Raw genomic sequence first — 23316 nt, 5'->3', positions numbered from 1 at the left:
TGCAAAAATAAGGGTTCTTTTTGGATGAACTGTTAGTGCCTGTATTTCTTACAGTAAGTGTGGTCCTCTAGCTTTTGAGATTCTACATCAGACTGTCTCTTCTACCTGCATTAGATAAAACTAAGCAGTATCTACAAATCACATTTCTTATAAGTGCACTTTGATCCCCTTCTATCTATTCAACCTTGGCATCCTTGAATTTAATATTTCTAATGAAGCTGCTAAAGGAGCTCATTCCCAGAGGATGCACACTGAGTGGAGTCTGGAAATCTTCATGGAAGCAGCTCAACTGCACATGTTAGCCCTGTTTCTGTTCCTGGGATGTGTTAAATCTCAACGATGTGTTCCTCCTCCTCGCTCTTGGATGATTCTTTATTTACTTGGAGGAAGAAGGCTGAGTGCCAGCAGGATAATGTGCTGGCTATGGCTTGGCTTCAGGTGCTCCGAGCTGCTAAGTTCCTGTGAAGTCACGTGGATGGAGATGTTTGTGTCAGGTTGTGGAGTTGCCTCATGCCCAGTCTTTGATAACACTGAGGGATCAGGGCTGGCACTGGAGGTTGTGCAATCAGAGTGAAGAGGATTAGAACTTTCAGGCAGGAATCCAACAGACTGTGTGTTACTTGACTTTTTATTGCTGGTAGACTTTAAATACATAAATTCTGTTTATGTAATGAGTTCTGAGACAGCTGTTCAGTCACCTGCACAGAGCTCCCTTGGTTTTGTAAAGCAGTTGCTGCAGCGCCCATGTCCAGATCCCTGTGAGGTCTCAGGAGTTGAACAGCACATGGGGAAATTGTTTATTGAATGTGTCCCTCTCACTCCTGCATTCAAAGCAGTGGGCAGAAATTTAAGATTAATACACAGGTGAAACAGTAATTTATATTGTTGGAAAATATTTTAAAGGAAGTAATTTTCCCCCAGAAAATTTCCCCATCCCTGGAAACGTTCAAGTCCAGGTTGGATGGGGCTCTCAGCAACCTGATCTAGTGAATGGCAGGGGAATTGGAACTAGTTGACCTTGAAGGTCCCTTCCAACATAAGCCATTCTATAATTGCCTAAAATTCAATTTTGACAGGTATTTTTTCCTAAGAATATTTCCATTTTTCCTTTTAATCGCGTGTAATTTTTTTTGATGCAGAAAAAGTGTAGCATGGTACATGTGGCCTTCAGATTTTAAATTAACATTCTACAAAGCAGAGGATCTAAGAAACAAAAGCATGAGAAAGTCCTCCAGCCCCTCAATTAACAGAGTACTACTCTATTTTATTATACTTTATTGTATATACTGACAAAGAAGAAGAGGACATCAAGTGGGAGCAAAAGAAATCCCGATCTCAGTGTTTGAAATGTGAAATCTGAAAAATTCAAGACTTCTGAAAATTCAGTGTTTTTGAAATGCTGAAGCTTGATCAAGTGTACCCAGCCCCTGCACTGTAATTGGTGAGTGGCAGCTGAAAGAGCTGCTCATACCGGTTTGGTTTAAATGCTGGCCTTGGAAAGAGCACATTGCAGTTCCAAACCTCAGCTGGGCAGGCATCAGGATGTGTTCAGTGGAGTGTAATCCTGGAGACGGATTAATGGCTTGTTCCCCTTGAGTCAGAAATGTGAAGAAGCAAGCTGTTCATCTGGGTTTTCTTGCAGCCACCTTGGGTCTGAGAAGTGTCCCTCACAAGCTGCACCTATTGCTCAGCTTTGTGGACCAGACGTGGCCGCTTTAGATGTGCAGTGAGTCCTGAAATTTGAGTGAGGTCTCTGTTAATAAGGAACATAGCTGACTTTCTGCTGTACTTAGCAACTTCTTCCATTTTTTGTTTCTGCTTCACAGTTTAGCTTCACCGCTTTGTAGATGCCTTTTATCATTTTACTTCTGTGTCCTGTAAACCAGAAGCCTTGGGGATTACACAGTTAGCATCTTTTGCTGAGTGCAGATCTCTGGGATCAGTTATCCTGGAGCACAGCAGCTCTGTCAGTTCCAGCACTTCTCACATCCTGTTTGCCATTGACAGGAAGTTTAATGGTTTGATTGAAGTTAATTTGCCAGTTTTGTTATTAAAACGTGTTTCTGTTGAGTTTCCATTGAGCTGTGTAGAGCAGTGGTTGGCTTGGCCGCCTTGGATCTGTTCCTCCTGGTGGAAGTGGTTGGGACTGTGAAATCCTATTTGCACTGGAGTCCTATTTGCAGGATAAATACCCATATTGAAATTCTAATGAAAGGTGTTATTAGCATGAAAGTGGCTTGTTCATGAATAGTCCAGTTAAACATAATTGAGTCAAATTCTTCTTTTTCTTATACAAGCTTAGTTTTTCCCTAAGTGAGTGGGCTGGGCTGGCATAATTGAGTGGAGGATCCAGACCATTAGTTCAGTACTTTCATTCGGTGGGTAAATACTCAGTCCCCTAAGTAGGGAATTAATAATAGGGAGTAGTATAACAAGTTTCCCATGCACTGGGTTGAAAATATTTTACACAAAGCATCTTTGAAGTACTGCACAGGCAAATTACTTGGCTTATTAGCATATGTTTCATGTACTCTCTATGAAAAGTAATGTTTTGAGCCAAGATTTTTTTGTAATTATCTTTTAAGTTAGCTTTTTGCACAGCAGTCTGTCAGTGTCTCTCTGTTCTACCCTGTTTTCATTTTGGCAATATATTTTCTTCTGGTTTTCAGCCTGTTGTACTGTAAGTTCCTGATCACACTGGGAGAAAAATCCCAGAGTCTTGGGGCTAAAAAATGAGTTAATAAAATTATTTCACTTAGTCAAATGCAGTCTGCTCTGAATAGGAGAGGATACTTAACCTACTTTTATCAGGATTACAATATCATCCCTTTAAATACATGTATCCTTTTGAGAACATGTTCTGTCTGTGACATGATTCAGGGGAAATTTTGTCTCAAAACCCATGAAATTGTGCAGCCTTTTGTTAATGTCAGCCCTTTGCTTTCACCTTTCTATCTTCCTTCTTACGCTGGGAGGGAGAATGAAGCTACAACTGAAGAGAAAGCACAAGAGAGACAATCTTTCCCTGTGTGGGTCATCGTCCATGTTCAGATTTGGGCCAGGCAAGATGAATTTTGTTCCTGATTCTGCACCTGATCTGACTGATCCCAGTTTCCTGTCAAGTCCCAGGTGACTGGGATGTAATGGCAGTCTTTGACATCTCTTCTGCAAAATGAGAATTGTAATCAGCCACCTCCAGATGTACAAGGGAGAAGTATTGTGTCATTACCACATCCTGCTGTGTTTGATAGGGTAGGCACAGCATTTGCAGGGATCCTGCTCTCAGCATTTGAAGCATGGTTTTGGAAGTAGACTTCCCTCATGAAGATGAATCTGAGAATTGGAACATTTCAACTCATCTGTTTCAAATCAATGTGACCTTTGAAATGTGTGGAGAAATTGTGCTCCAAGTTGGTGAATTTGTTCTTTCCTATTTTATCATTAGTCTCTGACTTACAGGGCAGATTAGAGGACAGGCATTTAGTAATCTGATTTTCTTCTCTTGCAGAGCTCTTCAGAATCTGTCAGACCAGGGTACCTATATGCTAGGCAGTGAATCAATTCTATTGCTGAACCTGTACAAGTAATTTTTTAAGATATGTGCAGATTTCCTGCTGTTAAGGTACCGTGTGTTCAGTACGTGCTGTGACATAGAAACAAGTGTGACCATGCTTCTCTGTTAAAAATATATCACCTGTAGTGGCTGGCACAGCTCCTTTGGACTGTGCAGGTATAACAGAGCACACAGGGAGCTGCTGTTTCCCCAGAGAGACCTCATTAGGTGTTCTAGTCAGCAGTTATCTGTTCATATCCATTCCTACTCTTCCCTATAACTCCATGAGGCAAATAAAATGAAATAAGCTGTCAATTTCTGGGGGTTTTCCCCCCCTATTCTTTGTGTAATTGAAGGTTTTTTCTGTGTGCAGCTGCTTGAGATGTGTATGGAGAACTGTGGTCCAAGATTCCAGTCTTTAGTTGTGAAGAAGGATTTCTGCAAAGACAAGCTGGTGAAACTGCTAAACCCAAGATACAACCTGCCCATTGATATGCAGGAGAAAATCCTGACCTTTATCATGGTGAGTCTGGAGTAAACTCTGAGTGCTCAGTGTCTCTGCCATGAGGTAAATGTTTAATTGTGCAACCTGTTTAAATCCTGGGGACCTCTTCTGAAAGCAGACCTTAACTCTGGAGCTCTTATGGTTCCTGTTGCACTGAATGGAGTTATCCAAAGTGGAAGAGGGGAATGACCTGTCTTTAGGACTGTACTTTTTAAAAGCATTTGCCTGACCCACTGACTGGCCATTTCTGTGACTCTTACTGTCCCTGATATTTCAAAACCAGGTTTGGGCACGAGGTTTTCAAGGGATGGTGGATGTGAGTGAAGTAAAAGAAGTTTACCTAGAATTGCTGAAGAAAGGAGTGGAGTTTCCATCCTCTGACACTAGCAGTGGTGGATCTAAGGTGAGGATATGCAAGGACTCTTCAGAAATGGGATGTGTTAATTTTATGGGACACAGAAGGCGTGTTTGATCTGGGTTTTTAAATTTAAATGCTTCAGGGCAGAATATGACCAAATTACTTAAGCATGTGAGCAGGAATCAGTTTCAGTTATAGCAGCTAAGATAACAACAAAAAAACCTGATCTGTATAGTAGTTTATTTCATTTTCAAGTACAGATTCATGGATATGTTCTTAGAAATGAAGCATCTCTGTCTTGAGACTTTAAAAGATCTGTGCATGCTGTTTACTTCAAAATAAATGAGTGCTTAGTGCTCCAAACTTGTCAGCTTCTGAAAGCCTCAACAAAAATGAGTAAGGTTTTCACAAAAACACATACTCTTGAGAATATGAGCATCATCTATCTTTAAGATTAAATGGAGAGATGTAGAAATCTATAAGAAAATATTATTGTCTGTGTATCTCTCCAGCTTTGCAGAGTAAGTGTTATTTAAGCCTCTGTCATAGGTAGTATTGTGTGGCATTTAGGACATTAAATATAAGTATCCTTTGAACATTGTGCAGCTGCTGGAAATACAGTAGATGGTTTAATGCCGTTCTTTCTAGATTTCTTTTTTTTTTTTAGGCAAACTTTCACAAGAGCTTTGGGCAGTGTGAAAGCCATCCATCACTGCGTGGAATCTTGCAGTTACAGAATTTGATGTCTATAATCAGTGCAGACAGGAATAATTCAGATTTATCCTGGGTTTGATCTTCTGGTTGAAGAGTGGAGTGTGCAAAAGTTTATGTGTTTAAAAGTTGTTTGAACAAGCTGTGTGACAAATGCTCTTAATAGATACTAATTTTTTTCCCTCACCTAGTTCATTAGAGATTATTTTGTTTACTTCATGTACTTGCCAGTAGAAATCAGTGGCAAACCTTCTCTTTGTCTTAGCAGACCTGAACACAGTTTTTACCTTAGTCTCCAGGAAGTGAAGGGTTTGTGGTGTATAGTGCAGGCAGGGGTTTACATTTGATTTTTTTTGGCAATCAGTTCAGATGCAATGGAGGTGAAGCTCTCTGACTGTTTCTGCTTTTCAGTCCAGGAGATTTTTTTGAAGAGACCCAGACTCAGCCCTCCAGCCTTTCTCCTGCTTCAAAGTGTGATCACATTCCAAATTGTCCTACATTGCAAAATTGCAGTGGCACTCTGGGAAGGACTCTTTGCTCTTAGATGGCTTAATTATTCCTTGCTGGCCTGTTCCTAAGCCATTCCCACTTCATCCTGTGATGGAATTTATTTGAAAACCCTTTCTAAAAATATTTGATTTCCAAGCCTCATTTCATTACAAAATAGCCATTAGATTTGTTTTTTTTGAATAGGACTTGCTCAACAAATTCCCTGGGACCACTGATGATGAGGAAGCTCCTGCCCAGTTGTGTAGTCTGAGAGATGTTCCTCTGTCAGCAGTATGCCTGCTGCAATTTTGTTCAACCCAAGCTCTGTTTTTTGTGTTTTCACAGATTTCACCTTGTGCAAAGCCATCCCCATCCTCTGCCAGTCCTGCCAAACGTTCCTTTCTGCCTCTTCCCACAGGCCCAACGCTGTTGTTGACTCCAGAGCAGGTGCAGCCCTGCAGATTTAGGGGAGGGTGGGTCCACCTGGGGTGTGCTGTGAATGTGTGGCTTGAACAGGCTGGGTGCCCCTGGAGGGACCCTCGGTGCACAGGGGGTAGCTCTTGGTTCCTGCTGGGTTTGTGGAGTTACTGCTCGAGTCTGTGGATATCTGATCACATCTTACAGTGCTCTTATGCAAATTGACAAAAGCTTGTTCAGAGATAAGCCAAACTTATTTCACATAAGGCTGGTGTGAAGGGGTTATTATAAAAAACAGGAAGGAAAGGATAGTTCCCTTGCTTTCCTGCTAGCCCTGTATGTAACTAAAAGGAGGAACAGTGACATCAGTGAGAGGGATTAACCCTAAGGAAAACAAGTGGTGCTATCAGCCTTGGATCTTAGTTTGAGTGCACATTTAAAAGCTGAACTAATTCTGTTTGTTTCCATATCCTGTTACCAGAGTAAAATAATGCTAATTGATGATAATAATAATAATAATGCATATTATACCTAGTGGAAAAGAAAGTGTGTATTAGAGGTAAAAATTACTCTGCTTGCTCTGTTCCACCTACACAATATTCTCCTGTTGAATTCCAACAGATTGGGAAACTGTATAGTGAACTGGATATGGCAAAAATGAATGTGAGAGTCATGTCATCAATATTGAAAGAAAATGTTCCTGGCTCTGAAAATCCAGATGACATGAATCTTTTGCAGGTACATGATAATTCATTGATGGGGCTATTGGTTTGGTTATAGTTGCTTTTTAAGTTGTTATATCTTGTCTTTTAACATCTGGATTCAGATTCACAAATAGAACCCATCAACAGGTTTCTATCTCTTGTTTTGCTCAGCTTTCTTTTATCTCCTTCACCTTCCCTTTGACATTTTGATAGTCAGGAAAGGACAATACAGCTTGCAATGCAAATTTAAGCTCTAGGGAATTCCAGTGGCAAAGGAATTTCATAATGGAGCGTTCTCTGTTGAGCATGTTCTGTCAAACAGCTCCGAGAACATTCCAGCTGGAGAGTAGGTGATGACACAGTGTCACTCTCATCTTGGAGTTTGCAGAGCTCTCTTCATTATCACCAGTCCCTTAGGGGCAGACTGAGGGCCAGTGAAGAATATGAAGCATTGGCTTTATGTGTGTGACCTCAAAGATTGGGAGCTTGCTGTGCTACAGAGGAATTCATGTGCTCTTCAAGTGTAGCCTGAAGGAAGTGTATTGCAATAGTCCAGTGATGCGACAGTGAACCTGTACATGCTCCTTCTGTGACATTATGTGCTTATGCTGTATTTTCCAGTGCAGAAATTAAAAGTACAGCATTACTTCAGCATTGCAATAGTGACCTATGTTAATGGAAGCTTTTTGGTTTCACGTTGTCTCTGAGATCTTAAAAAGCTTTTACTACATCCTTCTGTTTCTAACCTTACCTCCAAACTGCTGCAATGAGGAAGCATTTTTGACAGTTTTGCAGCATTAAGTGTTTTGAAGAGCTGATTTAATTTTTGCAAGCCTTCATTGTGCTTCTCCTCCCCAGTGTAGAAATTTTCCTGTGCAACAAATCCTTACTGGATGCTGTTGAGGATACACTGGTTAATTATTCTTGACCACCTCTGTCCAGTCCCTGACCAGGTTGGGAAACAGAAAAAGTTTGTCTTTTATTTCCTGTCTCCTGCCATGACATTTCTGTATGTGGGTGCACAGATTGAGCTGCCCACAGTAACCCAGTGGATTCTTACTGACACTCCCAGTAATAAAATTGTTGGCAAAAGGTTGAGGACAGGGTGTGGAGTTCCCATATGTAGGAGAGTGAATGGAAACTCATTCCTTTCACTGTTGTTCTTTCTGTTCTTTTTCCCCTGTGCACAGAGTGGTGTAAAACATCAGGCACAGCCAGCCTATTCCTTAAACAATGCTTAATGTTCTCTTTTTGTTTGTGGCACTACCTGGAATGCTTGGATTGGACTTCTGTTGCCACAGAACTAAATCCTTTATTAGAAGAACGGCTTGTTTAGACTTTGAGTTGGAGGCATTGATTTTAGTACTTCAGATTATGTGGAGTCCCTCAATAAAAACTGTAACAAGGTGAACTTGATCAGTGTTTACAGTTCTTTATATTCATTAGTGGCCAGGCTCCTCTCATTCCCCACCCTGTTTTGGACAAGGCTTAAGACATCACATTTCACTGGAAATAATGTGCTGGCCAATAACTATACTTAAAGAATAGTTCAGGATCAGCCAAGAGGAGTAACAAACTTTTGTATGGATGGTAAGTAGACATAATGAACAAATAATGGATGGATGTGCAGGAATTTGGGTCCAGATCAGCAGCTGGTAAGAATTAGCACAAATGTATTGGAAGGACTGCTGACTGTTATTCCAGCTGCTACTCCATCATTGTAAAGCTCCAGTTTTCAGACAAATCCATGCCTGAAGTTAGTTTCTCAATTTCCTTCTCTATTGAGTATTGATACTTGCCAGTCTGCTTGTGTAATGGAGTCTTTAGAAATACACATTTTTTAAAATGTGGATCACATAGTAAACTGTGCAGTTGGGGAGATCTTAAATGTAATTACAGACATTGGGGTGTACACAGTTTTGTGTGTTTTATCCTGGGCTGTGAAGCTACAGTACTGAAAAGTACAGCACTCTGCAATCTTGACACAGATTTAGCAAAGGGGTGCAAATTTCTTTTTAAATAAATAATTGATTTACATTAAGTATTGTATTTTTTTGAGGAAAAGTCAGATCACTTAGACTATCAAAGCAATTTCTGAATAGTAGTGTGCAAAGAGAGTAATTTCCCCCCTCTTTTTTTTTTTTTTTGTTTTTGTTTCTTTAAGCAGAGCCAGCTTGCATTTGCAAATGTTGTATGAAGGAGAAAAAATGTTGGCTGAGCTAAAGTTCCTGTTGCTAAAAAATTTGTTTCTTTGAAGATGCAAAATTTGCAGAGGGGAGTAATATAAACAGACTGTCTTCCACTTCACCAGGCAATAATGCAAAATTCTGCTTAATAAGCTCTCATAATTCTCCTATCTGTTGATTCTCTAAAGGTTTTTGTTACTTTCTTAAAAATCTATAGATTAATTTTATCCAGACTTCCCACTTAAACGAATAGTTGGAGCTTGAGATTGTCACAGCACTTCTGACCTTTAGACTAATATTGTCTTTTCTTCAAGCAGACATTGAACAGGATTATGTCCAAGTATCCTGCTGAGTTTAATCAGCTTCAAGCAGGATCAAATCACATTGGCTCTACCTGACCCAGAGGGGTCTCTGTGATTTTGCAGTTTGGAATTTACGCTTTAGAGACACATATATCTTTAGAAATGAGGGTGAGTTGAGAGGTAGGGATTGCGTAGGAGTCATGTGGTGCTGGGAGTTGTGACCCTGCATTGCAGAGATCAAGGTCATGGACATTGTTCCATGTGCAGTGGTTGGCCTGTGTGGTTTGTGTGAGTTAAGGAATGTTACCTGTGATTCTACAGTGCTAGAGTGTCTTATCATTCATCTCCAGAACCGACACACTGAGAGATCACAGTCACAATTTTCAATTTTTTTCCTTCCCTTGGGCAGAAATTGTACAAGACCTGTCGGATGATGCAGGAAAGGATCATGGAGTTGTTGGTGACAGTGGAGAATGAAGATGTAATTGTTGAGCTAATACAAGTAAATGAAGATCTGAATAATGTCCTCCTGGGACATGAAAGGTAAGTGCAGGGCCTTTCTCCTCACATTTGGAGCCCTACCTGAGTAAATACACTTACTGGAGAGATGCTCCCTATGCCTATCGTTGATCCTTCCCATAGAGACAGATTTTATCCTAAAATTCAGAAAAGAAATATTACTGCAGAAAGAGAAAATCAGCTATTTGCTGCCTCCAAAACACTTCAGAAATGGTTCTGGAAAGTAGTTTGGAAACATTAGTGTGGTATAAAGCAAGTTAACAGCAAAGACAGGAAATCGGATGGAGGCACAGAAAAATAATTTGGAATTTGACATCCCTTTTTGGCACAGTCCAGTGAATTTGTCAACAGCTGCTCCAAATCCTTTGGTGCTGGTGCTTATCTCTGTTAAGTGTCTGTGCTTCCAGAAAAGTATACCTGTCCTCCTTCCTAAACAATTTTGACAGCTTTACTGCAGGAATTGGCCATAGAGCAGCCTTCTGCCTCAATGCATACTTAGGAGAGTTGCTTGCTCTTCTCAGCTGGATTGAAACATAGTGTTCTGCTTGTCTTACAGCAGAAAATGTCTCTTTCTTTCACACATGAAAGCACAGCAGTACTCCTGTTGACATCCTGGGGATTTTTCTGTTATGGCACTGGTAGCATGACTGGATGCTGGCGAAACTGAAATTAGTTTTCAACTTAAAATTCCAGTGTTGTTCTCCAAAATATCAAATGAGCATACTTATGGAGAGTATTCTGATTTAATAGGAGATACCCTTCCATATTAAGAAGCTGATCTCTTCCACGCCTAAAAAGTGTTGTAGGAATCATTATGCATCAAGTGCAATTGTTTTGTATTAAATGTAGCAAATTTGTATAATTTAGTCATCTTTTCTTTTTAATCCTGTTCTGAGTGCTGCACTAAAAATATCAGTAATTCTTCTAAGTGTCAGGTATAAACTTTGGGCCTAATCATGACAATGTTAAGTTTTCATTTACTTTTTAATCTTGTCTACTGTAGTGTTGGTGGATTTTACAGCAGCTATCTTGAAAGAACTGTGTACTCACTTCTTCCTTTAGGTTTTTTCTTTTAATAAGCAAAAAAGGAATTTTATTCAGCTTTTGTTTAAATCCACTGAAGTCAGATGTGGGCTTACATTTTTGTTACAAGTGATGAATACTGTTGAGGCCGGGAACCTCAAACTGTGAGTAGGAGTTTGTGGATATAATTCAACAGATTCCTCACTAAAGATATGGTGATGGAAAGAATGATTAATTTGGACAGAAAACTACTGTATTCTAGTACTGTGATGCTATGGTTTGTATGCTACAGGTCTTCCTGAGTGCAGATCCATTGCACTTCAGAGTGGATAAGTATAAAAATGTATCTGGTTAATTTTGTGTTGCATAAGATTTGTTCTTTGGATTTCCCTCTGAACAATGAGGTGTGTAAAGGGCCAGCTGATTTTAATGAGCTGAATCTGTTTCACACTGTGCCTGTTGTTGGAGGATGAGTCGTGCTGCATTTTCTGTTTCTGATTATTAATGTAGAATCCAAATTAAATCCAGAGCAATCTCAACTGTGCAACCAACAGCTCATGTGTGTAACAGTGCCTCCCTCTAGTGTCTCTGCAGCTTCTTGGTTCTTACTGGATTTCAGATAAATACTTCCTGCTCTACAATTGGAAAGGTTTTTTTACTGTTATTTCTTCATGCATCTGTGCTCTTTTTCCTGGCTTCCCTAGTACAGTAACCCTGAATAGCAAATGCAGTTGGATAAACTGTCCATACATCTGTCCATTCAACTCTGAGTTGCTCCTGGTGCTGAAACACAGTGACTTCCCAGATGCTCAATGTCACCTGTGTGGGTCTGCTCTGGACCCAAAATAGCACTGGTATCACTCCTAGAATATACATATTTATGCAGATAGGTTTTTTTGTTTGTTTGTTTGCATTTTTTAAAAAAAATTACTGCAAAGGCCTGTGTGCCAGAACAGGTGTGTGGGTTGTCCTGGGAGGGCATGGGGGAATGCCCAGAGCTCTGAGGACAGAAGGTTTTCTGGGACTCAGCTGGAAGTGTTCTGGTCAGAAGGAATTGGATTTGGCACAGTGGATGTTCACAGTTACCTGCCTAGTGTGAACAGAGACAAACCACTGTCAGAGGAGCCTTGGTCTTGTTTAGGAACAAGCAGATGGCTGTCTCCAAATGTGGGGCCAGGACCAAACCAGCTGGTGTTGGTTTTAGGAGATAGCAGGACCACAGCCCTGCAATGGAAGTCAGTTTGCCCATAAAGCGAGGTGCCCCAGAGACCACACCTGGAGTGCTTGTTTGGTGCTTCTGGAGTCTTTTGAGAATCAGAAGTTGATTATAACTGGTTTCATGTTCTTCTGAAGCACAGCACAGGAATGTAAGAATGAACATTTAACTCTTCAACAGGTTCTCACGGAACAGAGTTCGTTTCCTGGAGAACCAGAGGATACAGCGGGAGCGGGAGGAGGTAATTAAGGATGAGCTCCTGAAATGCAGGACTGCAAACATTCCTTTTGCTCTTCCTTGTGAAAAATACACTTCTGATACATGCAGAATTTTGTTCTCTGCTTGAGAGGCACAGGAGACAGCAGAGTGACACTACTCTTTCAAATTTTTCTGAAGTCTCACTTGCAGAATTCATATAACTAAAGTAGCAAATAATGTCAAATGTAAGAGGGAAGCTTGGGCATGAAAAATGAGAGAGAGATTTATTCAAATGCTGATTTATTGCCTCTGCAGCTAAGCACAATTATCTGCCATGCAAAAAATGAGAAACCATAGGTTCTTTCCATTTGTTTCTTGTTAATGAACTAGAGACTGAAATACTGCTGCACTTTGAGAATTCACTTCTTCTATTGATTTTTTTTTTCCTGAGTCAAAGCTTTTTCTGAGTTGTGAATAATGGCTTGTAGCAAATCTTTAATGACCATCCTTTATTGATTGATAATTATGGTTGTTAATTATATTGCCCAAAGTAGTTTTGCACATGTTTCACCTTCTTCTAAGCCATAATTGTGCAGTCATCTGGGACTCAACAGGAAAATGCATTGTGAATGCTGAAATACTGCTGACAATTATTAAAAAAAGGTAGAAGATGGTCTTGTTTTCCTTGAAAAGCCACTATTACTATATTCTGGTTATGTAGGTGGATGGTTTTGCTTGATTGGGTTAGTTAATAATCCAAATGGTGCAGTCTGTGCATTTTTATATCATTAAGCAGACGCTGAGTTTAAAATACATCATCTTTTATTTATTTATTTTTCATCTGGTGTTACCAAACCTGTATGATTCAAGCCTGTGGTTTTATTAAATCTTTGGCTGGCTCTGTTTTTAATTCCAACACCTTCACAGGAGAAAGGAAGGGAGCTCTTTTCTATATCCTAGGAAACATTATTGTGGTTTTGATTTTTTTTCTATCCAAAAAGGGACTGGAAAAAATCAATCTCCTAAGCACATATCAAATCTCATTAACACGAGGAAGTAGCATGAAAAGAATTGTACAGGATTGATTAGAAAATCAATATCAAACCTGCATCTAAATGTTCAGAATGGCTTTATAGAATTGAGTCCTTTCTATTTTCTACTTCAAAATTGGTTTTCTTTATTTTTTGAAACTGATCTTTTCTGAAATGCATATTTTATTTCATTAGCTACATTTCACACACACAGAGTCCTGATCTTCTCTTATACTTACCGGTTTTTAATATTAAGATTTTAAAAGTTTATGTTTTGTGAAAACAGCAATTTGCTTAAAACTATGCAAGTTAAAATAATGCAAGTTCTTTAAAAAAAAAACAAAACAACAAAACACCGGGAAAAACCCCATATAACTTATTCTTTTTCAAATGTTAAGCTGTACAGGAAACAGCCATCTGCTCCCTCAAGTGATCTACTTGGCCTCTCCATAGATTCTCCACCTTCTGTGTCTGCAGTGGTGCAAAAGGACCCTGCAGTGTCTCCTTCAGGAAGTAAGTGGGGAAGGAAATTCCCTTCCACTCTGAGTCCCTAAAACCCACAAGAGCTTAGTGGAGGAATCAAGAAGTTCCTTGTAAGGAAAAAAAAAGGTGCTCCTTAAAGTTAAGGATGTTCCTTAAATTTTCTTAAAAGAATTGAAATGTGTCCATAGGAACAAAATTGTAAGGTATTGTAAGGTTGCCTGTAATTTTTTTGCAATAATTTTTCTCCCCTTTTACGTAGATTTGAGCAATAGAAAATGCTCTGTTTTCTACTGCAATGAGGCCTGTAAAACACTCTTGCTTCTTCTTGGCAGGAAGAAACAGGAGTTTTTTCAGGAGCATTAAAAAGACTTGGCTTCAAGTACTCTGAATTACTATTTGCAGAAACCCCTCCTTTAGCTTTAGGATATTGACTTCCCTATAGCAGGTAAAGGTGTGAATGTCCCCCTGGCAATAAATCCCTAGATTTCCATTTTAATCCTTTTCAAATAGCAGCAAGAATTTTAAGTGGTATCTATCTATGAGATACATACCACTTAATGTAGAGCTCTGCTGATGCTCTAAATATAGAGATAAATACCTTGGATCTAAGACTTGTAAGAGTCATTAAAACTTCGCCTTTCATGTGATAAACAGCAATCAATTTCAGAGCTGAACAAGCCTTCCAAACAAAAACCTTACTCTTTTAGTGTTAGAAGTACAAGTAGCTACTTTTGCATAATAATGTTTAAATTACCATTAATTATCACTTTGAATTTCAGATGGGCTATCTGCACACCCTGAAGACAAAACCAGGTCTCATCCATCAATTTACCCACAGCTGGATTCAGCAACTCCTACAAAAGCTCATCAGTCCCTGTGAGTAGTCTCTTATCAAGGAATGGGAATGGATAACAGATCCTTAGGGGTATTAGTGCTCTATAATTCATCTAATGAATACAGGAATCTCTGAGGACACAGATTTACTACTTTTGCATATTAGTTCAGTAAAACAAGTGAAAATTCCCTCTGTGCTAGACATTGTTTGAGAGGGTTCAAAATACACTTACACCTGCATCACTGTTTTGTCATAGATAGACATAAATGTCCCTGACTTTGGCGAGGAAAGGGGGAAACATGAAACAGGTCAGGAAAAGGGTTCAGGACAGGGGAGGTGTCTTTATAATTCACGTCCATGGGACACTGGTCCATCTGCCCATGCTGCTCTCAGTTGTAACACACAGGAAAGACAGACCAGCCAGAAAAATAATGGAACAATCAGAATAAACAGTTTTGATCATTTCTTACTTATATTCCATGTATTGCTCTCTCCTAGATTTGCAGCTGAAGCACAAAACAATAGTTTAAGCAGCCCAGCTGGACATACATATAGCAATGTGAACATATATAGCAATGTGAGTAATACTTATGTTCGGGGTGATCATTCTTGTCTGGCAGCTGTCAAATGAGAACTTCTGGATTTACTCCAACTGCAAAGATGCAAAGATCTCTTCTGTGGCCCTTCTCCATACCTCAGGGAATATTCTACTTGGTAACCAGGTCAACTTTACTCATTTGCTGCCACAGATCCTAATGTGGAAGCCTGTTTCTTTGGGTCCAGCACAGTCCCAAGGAAATTTGCAAAACGCTCTTGCTCTGTTATTTAATTTGTTGCTATGCAAAGCAAGCTGAGCTCTCGTCCCGTTGCCATGATGTTACTCTGGTGTACTTTTTATCACAAATAAGATACTAAAAACAAACATACAAAAAATCCCCCAAAACCACAAAGCCCCCACAAAACACAGCCCACAAAAAAGTCACTTAAACCCCGAGTACAGAGCAGGACAAATGTCATGCTGCCGAGAAACACCCATGACAGAAGGAATGGAAAGAGCCTGAAGGGACTTTGAGATAATGTTATGAAGGCAGTATGAAATAGAAAAGATGAGAAGCAGCTCCCAAACAAACATGCACAGTCCTTATTTTAAACTGCAGATAAAAGCAGATGTTTGAATCTGTGTGGTGGAACAAGTAACACAGAAGTAAATTATACACATGTGCTATAGAACACTAAATATTGCTTTGAAGGTTGTGTGGAGAATGAAGATTAATTGGGTTGCTAACTGTTGGCCTTGGAATTTCACCTGCAGTAGTCAGAGAGTTTAAAGCTAAGTCAGCAATTATGTAGGTTAGGTCGAACCAGTTCTCATTGAACAATCTGTTTATGCATTGTTTTGCTTGATGTCCTTAGCTGACAACTCTTTTAAGCCCAGTGCCTCTGAACCCAATAAATCTGCAGGCTGGACAGACTGTGCCATCAAATGGACCATCACCAGCAGGTAATAAATACTGCAAATCACCTCTTTCATGCTTCCTTTTCTTGTTAGAACTTAAGGCCTTTACATAATGGCTGTCAGTGACTAGGAACAGCAGCAAGCATTGACAAATATGGATTCCATTACACATCTGTCCATTTTAGCATGTAAAGCAGCTGAGTCTGTAGCAGATAACATGCTGCTTTTGGGAAGACACAAAAAACATGCAGTAATCATGCTTTTCATTCTCATTTAAATCTGGATGTGTCTGTATCTCTTTTTTCTTCAGCTACATCAAAGAACAAGTCACAGTCACCTCATTACTATGAGATAATGGAATTCGATCCCTTGGCTCCCACTGAGTAAGTAACTTTTAAAATAGAATTTTAAAATTCTGTGTTACCAAAGACAAAATGGCTTTTTCTTCTGAGAGGAAAACCAGACCATTCTACTTAGGCTGAGTTAACTGACCAGATGCATCATTGATGTAAATGACAGTGGCTGCATTTTGTATGTTTTCTTCAAATGTTTCTGGCATAACCAATTAAGGAATAAACTATATTGTGCTCATTAACTGGCATCTATAAAAATGGAAGAGTAATGCTCTATCAAAATTACTAAAATCTTATCCAGTGATACAGAAAGGTGAAGGAAATATAGTCAGGGTCCTGCTGACCCTGGAGGGAGCTGATTGAACTTCAGCACAGGTAGTTCTGGAACAAGGTAACCAAAGGAATTCCTGTTCATAGCAATTGTGTTCTTTAAAGAGTGTTTTTCTACAGCATATGAAAAAAATCCTTAATTTAAATATAGACTACAAAAGGGAATGAATGCTGTGTATCTCCAGAAGACCAAAATAGTGAGCAAACTAATACAAAACCTAACAGATGGCACAACTCCCCTTTCTAACAGTAAATTGCAAAAAAAAAAAAAAATTGAGCTATCCATACAAAACTTATTTCTAAGGGGCCAGTGTATTTTGAGGTAGGGAAATCTCAACAAAACTTCCATTGTTTTTTTTTTTAATTAGTACAGTAATTACACAGTGGTGCACTTGCCATTTGGGTTCTGCAGTCCTGTTCCCAAACTTGTTTGAACCAAAGTGACAGTATCCAGAGGTTCCTCATTAAATGTACAATCAGATAATGAGAGCTCTTTGTTTCCCTGGAGACCTGGGCATCCTGCAAGGGAAGCTACACTGTAAACTTTGGGCAGGATTTCCCTGGTGCCATTTGTCACCCTACTCCTCCTCTTTCAGAGCTATTTATGAAGAAATTGATGTTGTGCTGAAGACAGAAGTTAAAAAGAACACGGACTGAATGTGGAGGTGGAATCCTTTCCTGAACACTCTCTAGTGCTGGTGCTGTGCAGTGCTTCCAGTAACTACAAGTGAATAGCAGAAGAGGTTTTGCATTTTGACACAGTAATTAGTGTTGGAGTACTAAGCTGTGTGCAAGTTGAAGAGTTACTTGGCTCCACACCTTGACAATTTGTCCTAAATGCTCAGCTGTGTGTTCTTCAAGGTCACTTGCATGGTTAAAGTATTTTGGGCGCCTGTAAAATGTGACTTCCAAATTCACCTGTGTATGAAGTAAGACTTGACACCTGGCACAAGTAAAAAGACACATTTGCATTCACAGAAACTGCAGAATGCAGTTTCTCTTTCGGCCTCACTGCTATGTTCATTTCCCTAGAAATCTATAAGGGTGTTTTGAGATATAATTTTTTTTTCCCCAAAATTGGTCTCTTAATAGATGTCCAAAGATGTGCAGTGTTACTTGCCAACATCCTTAATACAGATTTTCCTTTATTATTTTCTTCCTAAAAACCACAGTATAGTTGGATTTTTGTCTTGGGAAGAACCTAAGCTGGGACACAAAGTGCTGTCATCAATAATCAACAGAACAAGAAAAAAACCTGCTTGTTCCTATGTTGTTGTTGCTTTTCTTTACTCAGTAAATATTGGAGGGGGATCAGTTGTTTCTTTCAATATTCCTGCCCTGCAGAGATTCTTCTGGTGAAGGAAAAATTAATCATCTACAATGCAGATGAGCAATAGTTACCCATTTACTTTAATTAAGTTGTTTAATCCTGTTACTGTTTTGTCTTTTAGTAAGTGCCTTATCTATTTTAATGCTGAATGTAAACCGTGCACTTTAACAGGTATAGTTCTCTGAATTTATAGCTGATACAAAATTTGAGAACTTATTCATGTTCATACCAGATAAGCTAATTTTTTGTGAAATAACACATTTTAAACATTCCTTATGTTAGCTGTTTAAGGATAAGAAGTTCTCAGCTGCTTTTGCAATTTTTGTAGCATAAAATTCCAAATAAAAGCAAATGCTTACTGAGAAGTAAATTCTTATTGCATCCAAGTTTTTCTCTATTTGTGTATTCCCTGAAATATAAATGTAGATAGCATTGGAAGTATTTTAGTGTGAAACTGTGCAGTTTGCCTCAGGACCATTAGAACAACTTCCTTCTATCCAAAGCACAACCTTGAATGAGTCTGGGAGGTTTTTAAGTTGAGGTGAACAGGTGAGTTGCTTTACTCTCATTTTTCTTGCAAATTTGCAGTGGTCTGGACAGCAGCCCGAGAAAACAGCTGAAAATAGGACTGGAGGTGGATTGATTTACTTTTTCCCCTGCAGCTGAGTTGTATTGGCAGAACCCCCCAGTGAAGGGTAACAAATCAAACCGGGCTGCTGCAGTGTAATCCATAATGGGCGACTGCTGCCAGAACCTCTCCGTGTCTGACGCAGCACAAGGGTTATCGGATTAGCAGGGACCCCAACGTCTGGGAAGAATGATGCATCTGACTCCATGACATCAGAGGGCTAATTAATTACTTTATTATTCTATACTATATTACACTACATCTAAACTGAAACTGAACAAGACCCCAACTGCACAAAATCTCGTGACTGTCTCCTGATCGACCATCAGGACACAGCTTGCAGAGACTGGTCAAGAAAACAAAACTCACACCAGAATCCAACTACCAAATTGCTTCAGGTAAATAATCTTCCAGCACATTCCACATGCTCACAAAACAACAGGAGCAGCAAATGAGATAAGAATTGTTTTGATCATTCTTTTCTCTGCTTCTCTCAGGTTCAGAGAATGTGAATCCCATAAATGGTCCCAGAGCAATGGAAGGGAATTGGCTAATGACCAAGGTTAGAGCTGGTGTTACAGAGGGAATGTGCTCAGTGTCTGTGCAAATTTGGGCTTTCAAACTCAGACAGAGGACCCACATTTTTATGGAACTGCCACTTGACAGGGGCATACTCCTTTTCTTCCAAAGAATGTGGCCAGAATAAAGCAATGGGTGGAGAACTGCCATAATCGGTTCAGCTTTCAGAAGGACAATGACTAAAGACAACTGAGGTAAGAAGTTGGGGGTTTTTCCCCCCTAGCCTGGAATCAGAGATATGTCTTGATGTTATTTTTTTTTTTCCCTGAAGCATACTGGAAGTATAAAGCTTGCTGCTATCTTCATACAGATATATTTCACTCGTGTGGGCTCCATATGTTCTGCTGAATAAAATGCATTAGAGAGATGGAAGAATGAAAAGTTTTCAATAGTTAATAAACAGTGTATGTCATCCAAAATCTGTTTAACCAACACAAGTAATTGGTACAATAATGGATTTTAAAGATAGCATCCATTTATTTGCCTTTTCAGAGTCCAGGCTAACCAACATCACCCTTACTTCAGTAGATCTTCTCTGCTGGAAGGTGTGTGAAAGCTGTGGCCCAGCAGAAGAGATACTGGCTGATATTAATTTCTGTCTGAAAATGAGCAGGTTACTTGAACTTGCTCTACAACTTGCTCCTGGTCTGCAAGGCCGTGATGAAGTGTCATTAGACCTACTGCACAAATAATGCCCAACAGTTACACAAACATCACTTATGTGCTCTGCTGGTAAAGAGAGTACCCCTGGAGAGCTGCTGCACTCTGGGCAGGCTCAGGCCAATTCAGTCTCTGAATGGGCTGGTCTTTGTTTTTGAGGAGACACCTATGCTGTTCACTCAGCTGCAATTCAGAGCAGTTGTTAAACCCTGCCCTACCCTCAAAGCGTGTCTAACACAAGCCAAGCTTATCTCTTGTGGAGGTGCCCAGTGTAGAGCCCTCTGCAGAGACAAAGTGCACTCAACAGCAGCACACATACATCAAATGAGTAGGATACAACACAGAAATAAGATGATGTTTCCAACTGGAAACCATCTCACAGATCTGATGTGCTTATGCTTAAATTACTGTTCTCATGATAACAGCTTTAGAGCAGTCTGCTCTTACCAATAAACTACTGATTCAGTAGTAACATGAGAGGGTGCATCACCTTCTGAATCATCATCTCCTGTGCCAGGGAGGCTTACACAGAAATAACAGTCTAACTTTGTTTGGTTATAAGATTACCTTATTATCTGGGTTTACCTTCTTCTAAAGTAATTTAACATGCAAGTTATTTTCCAAGCCAGCAATGGAATTTTAGATGCTTTATCAACTGATTTTTTTCTTCTGTATTTAAAAGAAGATCTTAATTTACATGTTGGTTTAAAATTTTGCCTTGTGGTATTCACATAACATCTTACAAAAAGATGGCCTGATAAAACTCTCTCTATTTCAGGAACAGTGTGTTTCCTTCCACTGTCTGACGAAGAAATACTGTCCCTAAAAAACAGGGATACATTAAGTTGGTTTCCAAAAAATATATATACACATATACTTTCATAACAGCATGTGCCCATGGAGGTTTAATAGTATAATTTCATACTGCACAGTACTCCTGCAGTTTTTTCTTCCAAGGAAAAATGGCATCAAAACTGGCATTCAGATGTAGCAGAAGTCAGATTTTGTAGAGAAGGCCCGTTACTGATACCCAGGAAGTGGCAACTTCTGTCCTTCCTTTGCTTCAAAGAAGGTGTAAGAGAGAGTGATCAAATCAACTTTAGCCATTTTAGGGTCCTCTGCAAACTCTGGGTCAATGTAGAAAAAGACAGGCATGTCCACTTCCTCCTGAGGATTTAGCCTCTGTTCTTCGAAACAAAAACACTGCCAGTGGGAGGAAAAAAAAATCCACAATTAGACAACAATAGTAATGATAAATTTTATCTCTACCAACATGAAAGAAATCTTAATGGTTTAAAATAAACTCCCATTCCCTTTACAACCCTAAAATCCTGGGAAGGATCAATAAGATGAGCAACAAGACAGCAATTTTGATACTGTGGTGATATAGGAAAAAAATATATTAGCTTTTAATGAAGTGTGTAAAGGTAGCAAGGAGCCAGGCCAGCTCACATCATTCTGCCTGCCCTCAGAGTGGTACTAAATAACAGAGATTTTGGAGCTACTCTGATGGGATGAGCAGCTTGATGTAAGGGCAGTAAAGCTAAGAATGAATTGATGCACTTTATTATTTGAAAAAACCACAGTATTTTCTTAAAATGCTGGCATATGAAGAATGTTGTGCAGGATTAAAATGCAATTTATGGGTAACTGTTTTCTTTTGTGTAAAGGAAAATGCAGTCTTTGTTTTGTTCACACTTACTTGTATTTTATTGAAATACTGTCCTGCTTCAAAGGGGACAACGTTGTAGGTGGAGATTCCAATTATTGGTTTGTCAGTAGGATTTTTTGCCTTATAAAATGCCAGTGCAGTCTCTCCCGGTACCACCTGTGTAACATAATTGTACAGTGATTTTCTTTTTTTTTTTTTTTTTTTTAATTCACTGCAGCCCTCCACCCCTCAAACCAAGTTCTTTAGACTTTATCTAGAATTCATTTTCTCTATTGCTGTTTCAAACTGGTTATTTCACAATTATTTTTGATTACATGCAATTCATCCATATTCAAAGTTAAAAGCTTCAATACTGTCCTATGTATTTTTAATCTGACCCATTTTGCCTGAGTCTTCTATTATCCTCAGCAGTTCAACAGCACACAGAGCATTTTTAATATGCAGATTTAGATACGGTGTGCATTTGATTTCTGAGGTTATTCTTTCAGTACTGCACTCAAAAACTATTAAGAAGCGTAACTCCTTATTTTGAGAACTAATTTGAAACAGAAAAGTTAACTTGTGATTTTTTAAATATTAAAAAAAGTTCCTATAAGGACAGGGCAATAGGAGAAACAGTACAGATTTAGATATACTGTTATACTATATATTTTTATGTCTATATATATATACACATATACACTTTTAGGGTGTATGTATAATGTGCAAGTGGTATATATAATATGAAGTGTATATGTAAATATAGTTTCAATAACTTTCCATAGTTTAATGGGGTGGCAGAGGGGCAGCTACACACAATGGCCTGTGAAAAGGACATTGCCATGCTGGAGCATGTCCAGCAAGGGGCAACAAAGCTGATGAAAGTTCTAGAGAACATGTCTGGGGTTGTTCAGTCTCAAGAAGAGGGAGCTCAAGTGGAACATCAGTGGTCTCTGAACTACTGACAGGAGCGTGTAGTGAGGTGGGGATCGGGCCCTTCTGCCGTGCCTGCACTGAGAGCACCAGAGGAAATGGCGTTGGGATGAGACAGGGGAGAGTCCCATGAGATATTAGAACCATTTTCCACTCTTGGTGTAGTCAGGCTCTGGAAAGGGCTGCCCAGGGAGGCGGTGGAGTCCCCATCCCTGGGGCTGCTGGCCTGGTGTGGGTGCTGTGGTTTAGTGGTTGCAGGGACAGTGCCGGCTGCACGGTCGGACCGGGCGCTCGTCAAGGCCTCTTCCGACCGTGAGCTCTGCGCGGGGGGAAGGCGGTGACTCACGTAGATCTCGCTCTGCTGCGGTTTGAAGTTCCACTGGATGCTGGCGTGCGTGTCGGCGTTGAACGTGACCCTGATGACCCGGTCCCGCACGGGCTCCATGCGCTCGATCCGCTCCGCGTCGCCTCCCGCGCCCGCCGTCCCGCCGAGCCCCGTGGCCTGTCAGGGAAGGGCAGTGAGGGCCCCGCGCCCGCGGAACCGGCGCCGGCCGCGGGCCCCCCGTACCTGGCAGTAGAGGCGGTAGAGCGGCACGGCCGCGTACGACAGCCCCACCATGCCCACGGCCGCCGCCGCGATGTAGCCCACGGCCGAGCGGTTCCGGCGCCGCCACTCCTCCTCCTGCTGCCGGGTGAAGGGGTTGGAGCCCCGCACGCCGCGGGTCCCGCAGGGCCCGGGCCGGGGCAAGGCCCCCAGCCGCAGCCCGCGGGCACAGCGCGCCCAACCCCGCCCGCACAGCGCCATGACCGCGGCGCGGGGGCTCTCGGGACGGGCGGCCGGGGAACGGGGCGGGACGGAGGCGGGA

The 23316-nt window shown here is 40.4% G+C and overlaps 2 protein-coding genes across 2 annotated transcripts; one reads left to right on the top strand and one right to left on the bottom strand.

Moving 5' to 3' along the window:
• Nucleotides 1-3926: 3926 nt before the first annotated feature.
• TOM1L1 (target of myb1 like 1 membrane trafficking protein) lies at nt 3927-17399 on the top strand. Its single transcript, XM_084218297.1, has 12 exons — nt 3927-4076; nt 4342-4461; nt 5962-6063; nt 6655-6771; nt 9635-9768; nt 12164-12224; nt 13611-13725; nt 14475-14571; nt 15029-15107; nt 15944-16031; nt 16297-16369; nt 17266-17399. The coding sequence occupies exons 1-12, from the start codon at nt 3936-3938 to the stop codon at nt 17324-17326; spliced, it is 1188 nt and encodes a 395-aa protein (XP_084074423.1). The 5' UTR covers nt 3927-3935; the 3' UTR covers nt 17327-17399.
• A 1760-nt stretch (nt 17400-19159) lies between these two features.
• Nucleotides 19160-23275, bottom strand: COX11 (cytochrome c oxidase copper chaperone COX11). The gene is made up of 4 exons (XM_084218450.1): nt 23019-23275; nt 22797-22952; nt 21569-21694; nt 19160-21069 (listed from the first exon to the last, which is right to left on the bottom strand). Exons 1-4 carry the CDS (start codon nt 23253-23255, stop codon nt 20887-20889), a joined length of 702 nt encoding a protein of 233 aa, XP_084074576.1. The 5' UTR covers nt 23256-23275; the 3' UTR covers nt 19160-20886.
• Between the last annotated feature and the right edge of the window lie 41 nt (nt 23276-23316).

Source organism: Fringilla coelebs (assembly GCF_963513975.1).
Source record: "Fringilla coelebs genome assembly, chromosome: 19".
In the NCBI taxonomy this organism is placed as follows: Eukaryota; Metazoa; Chordata; class Aves; order Passeriformes; family Fringillidae; genus Fringilla; species Fringilla coelebs.
This window is presented reverse-complemented; position numbering and strand designations above follow the sequence as displayed.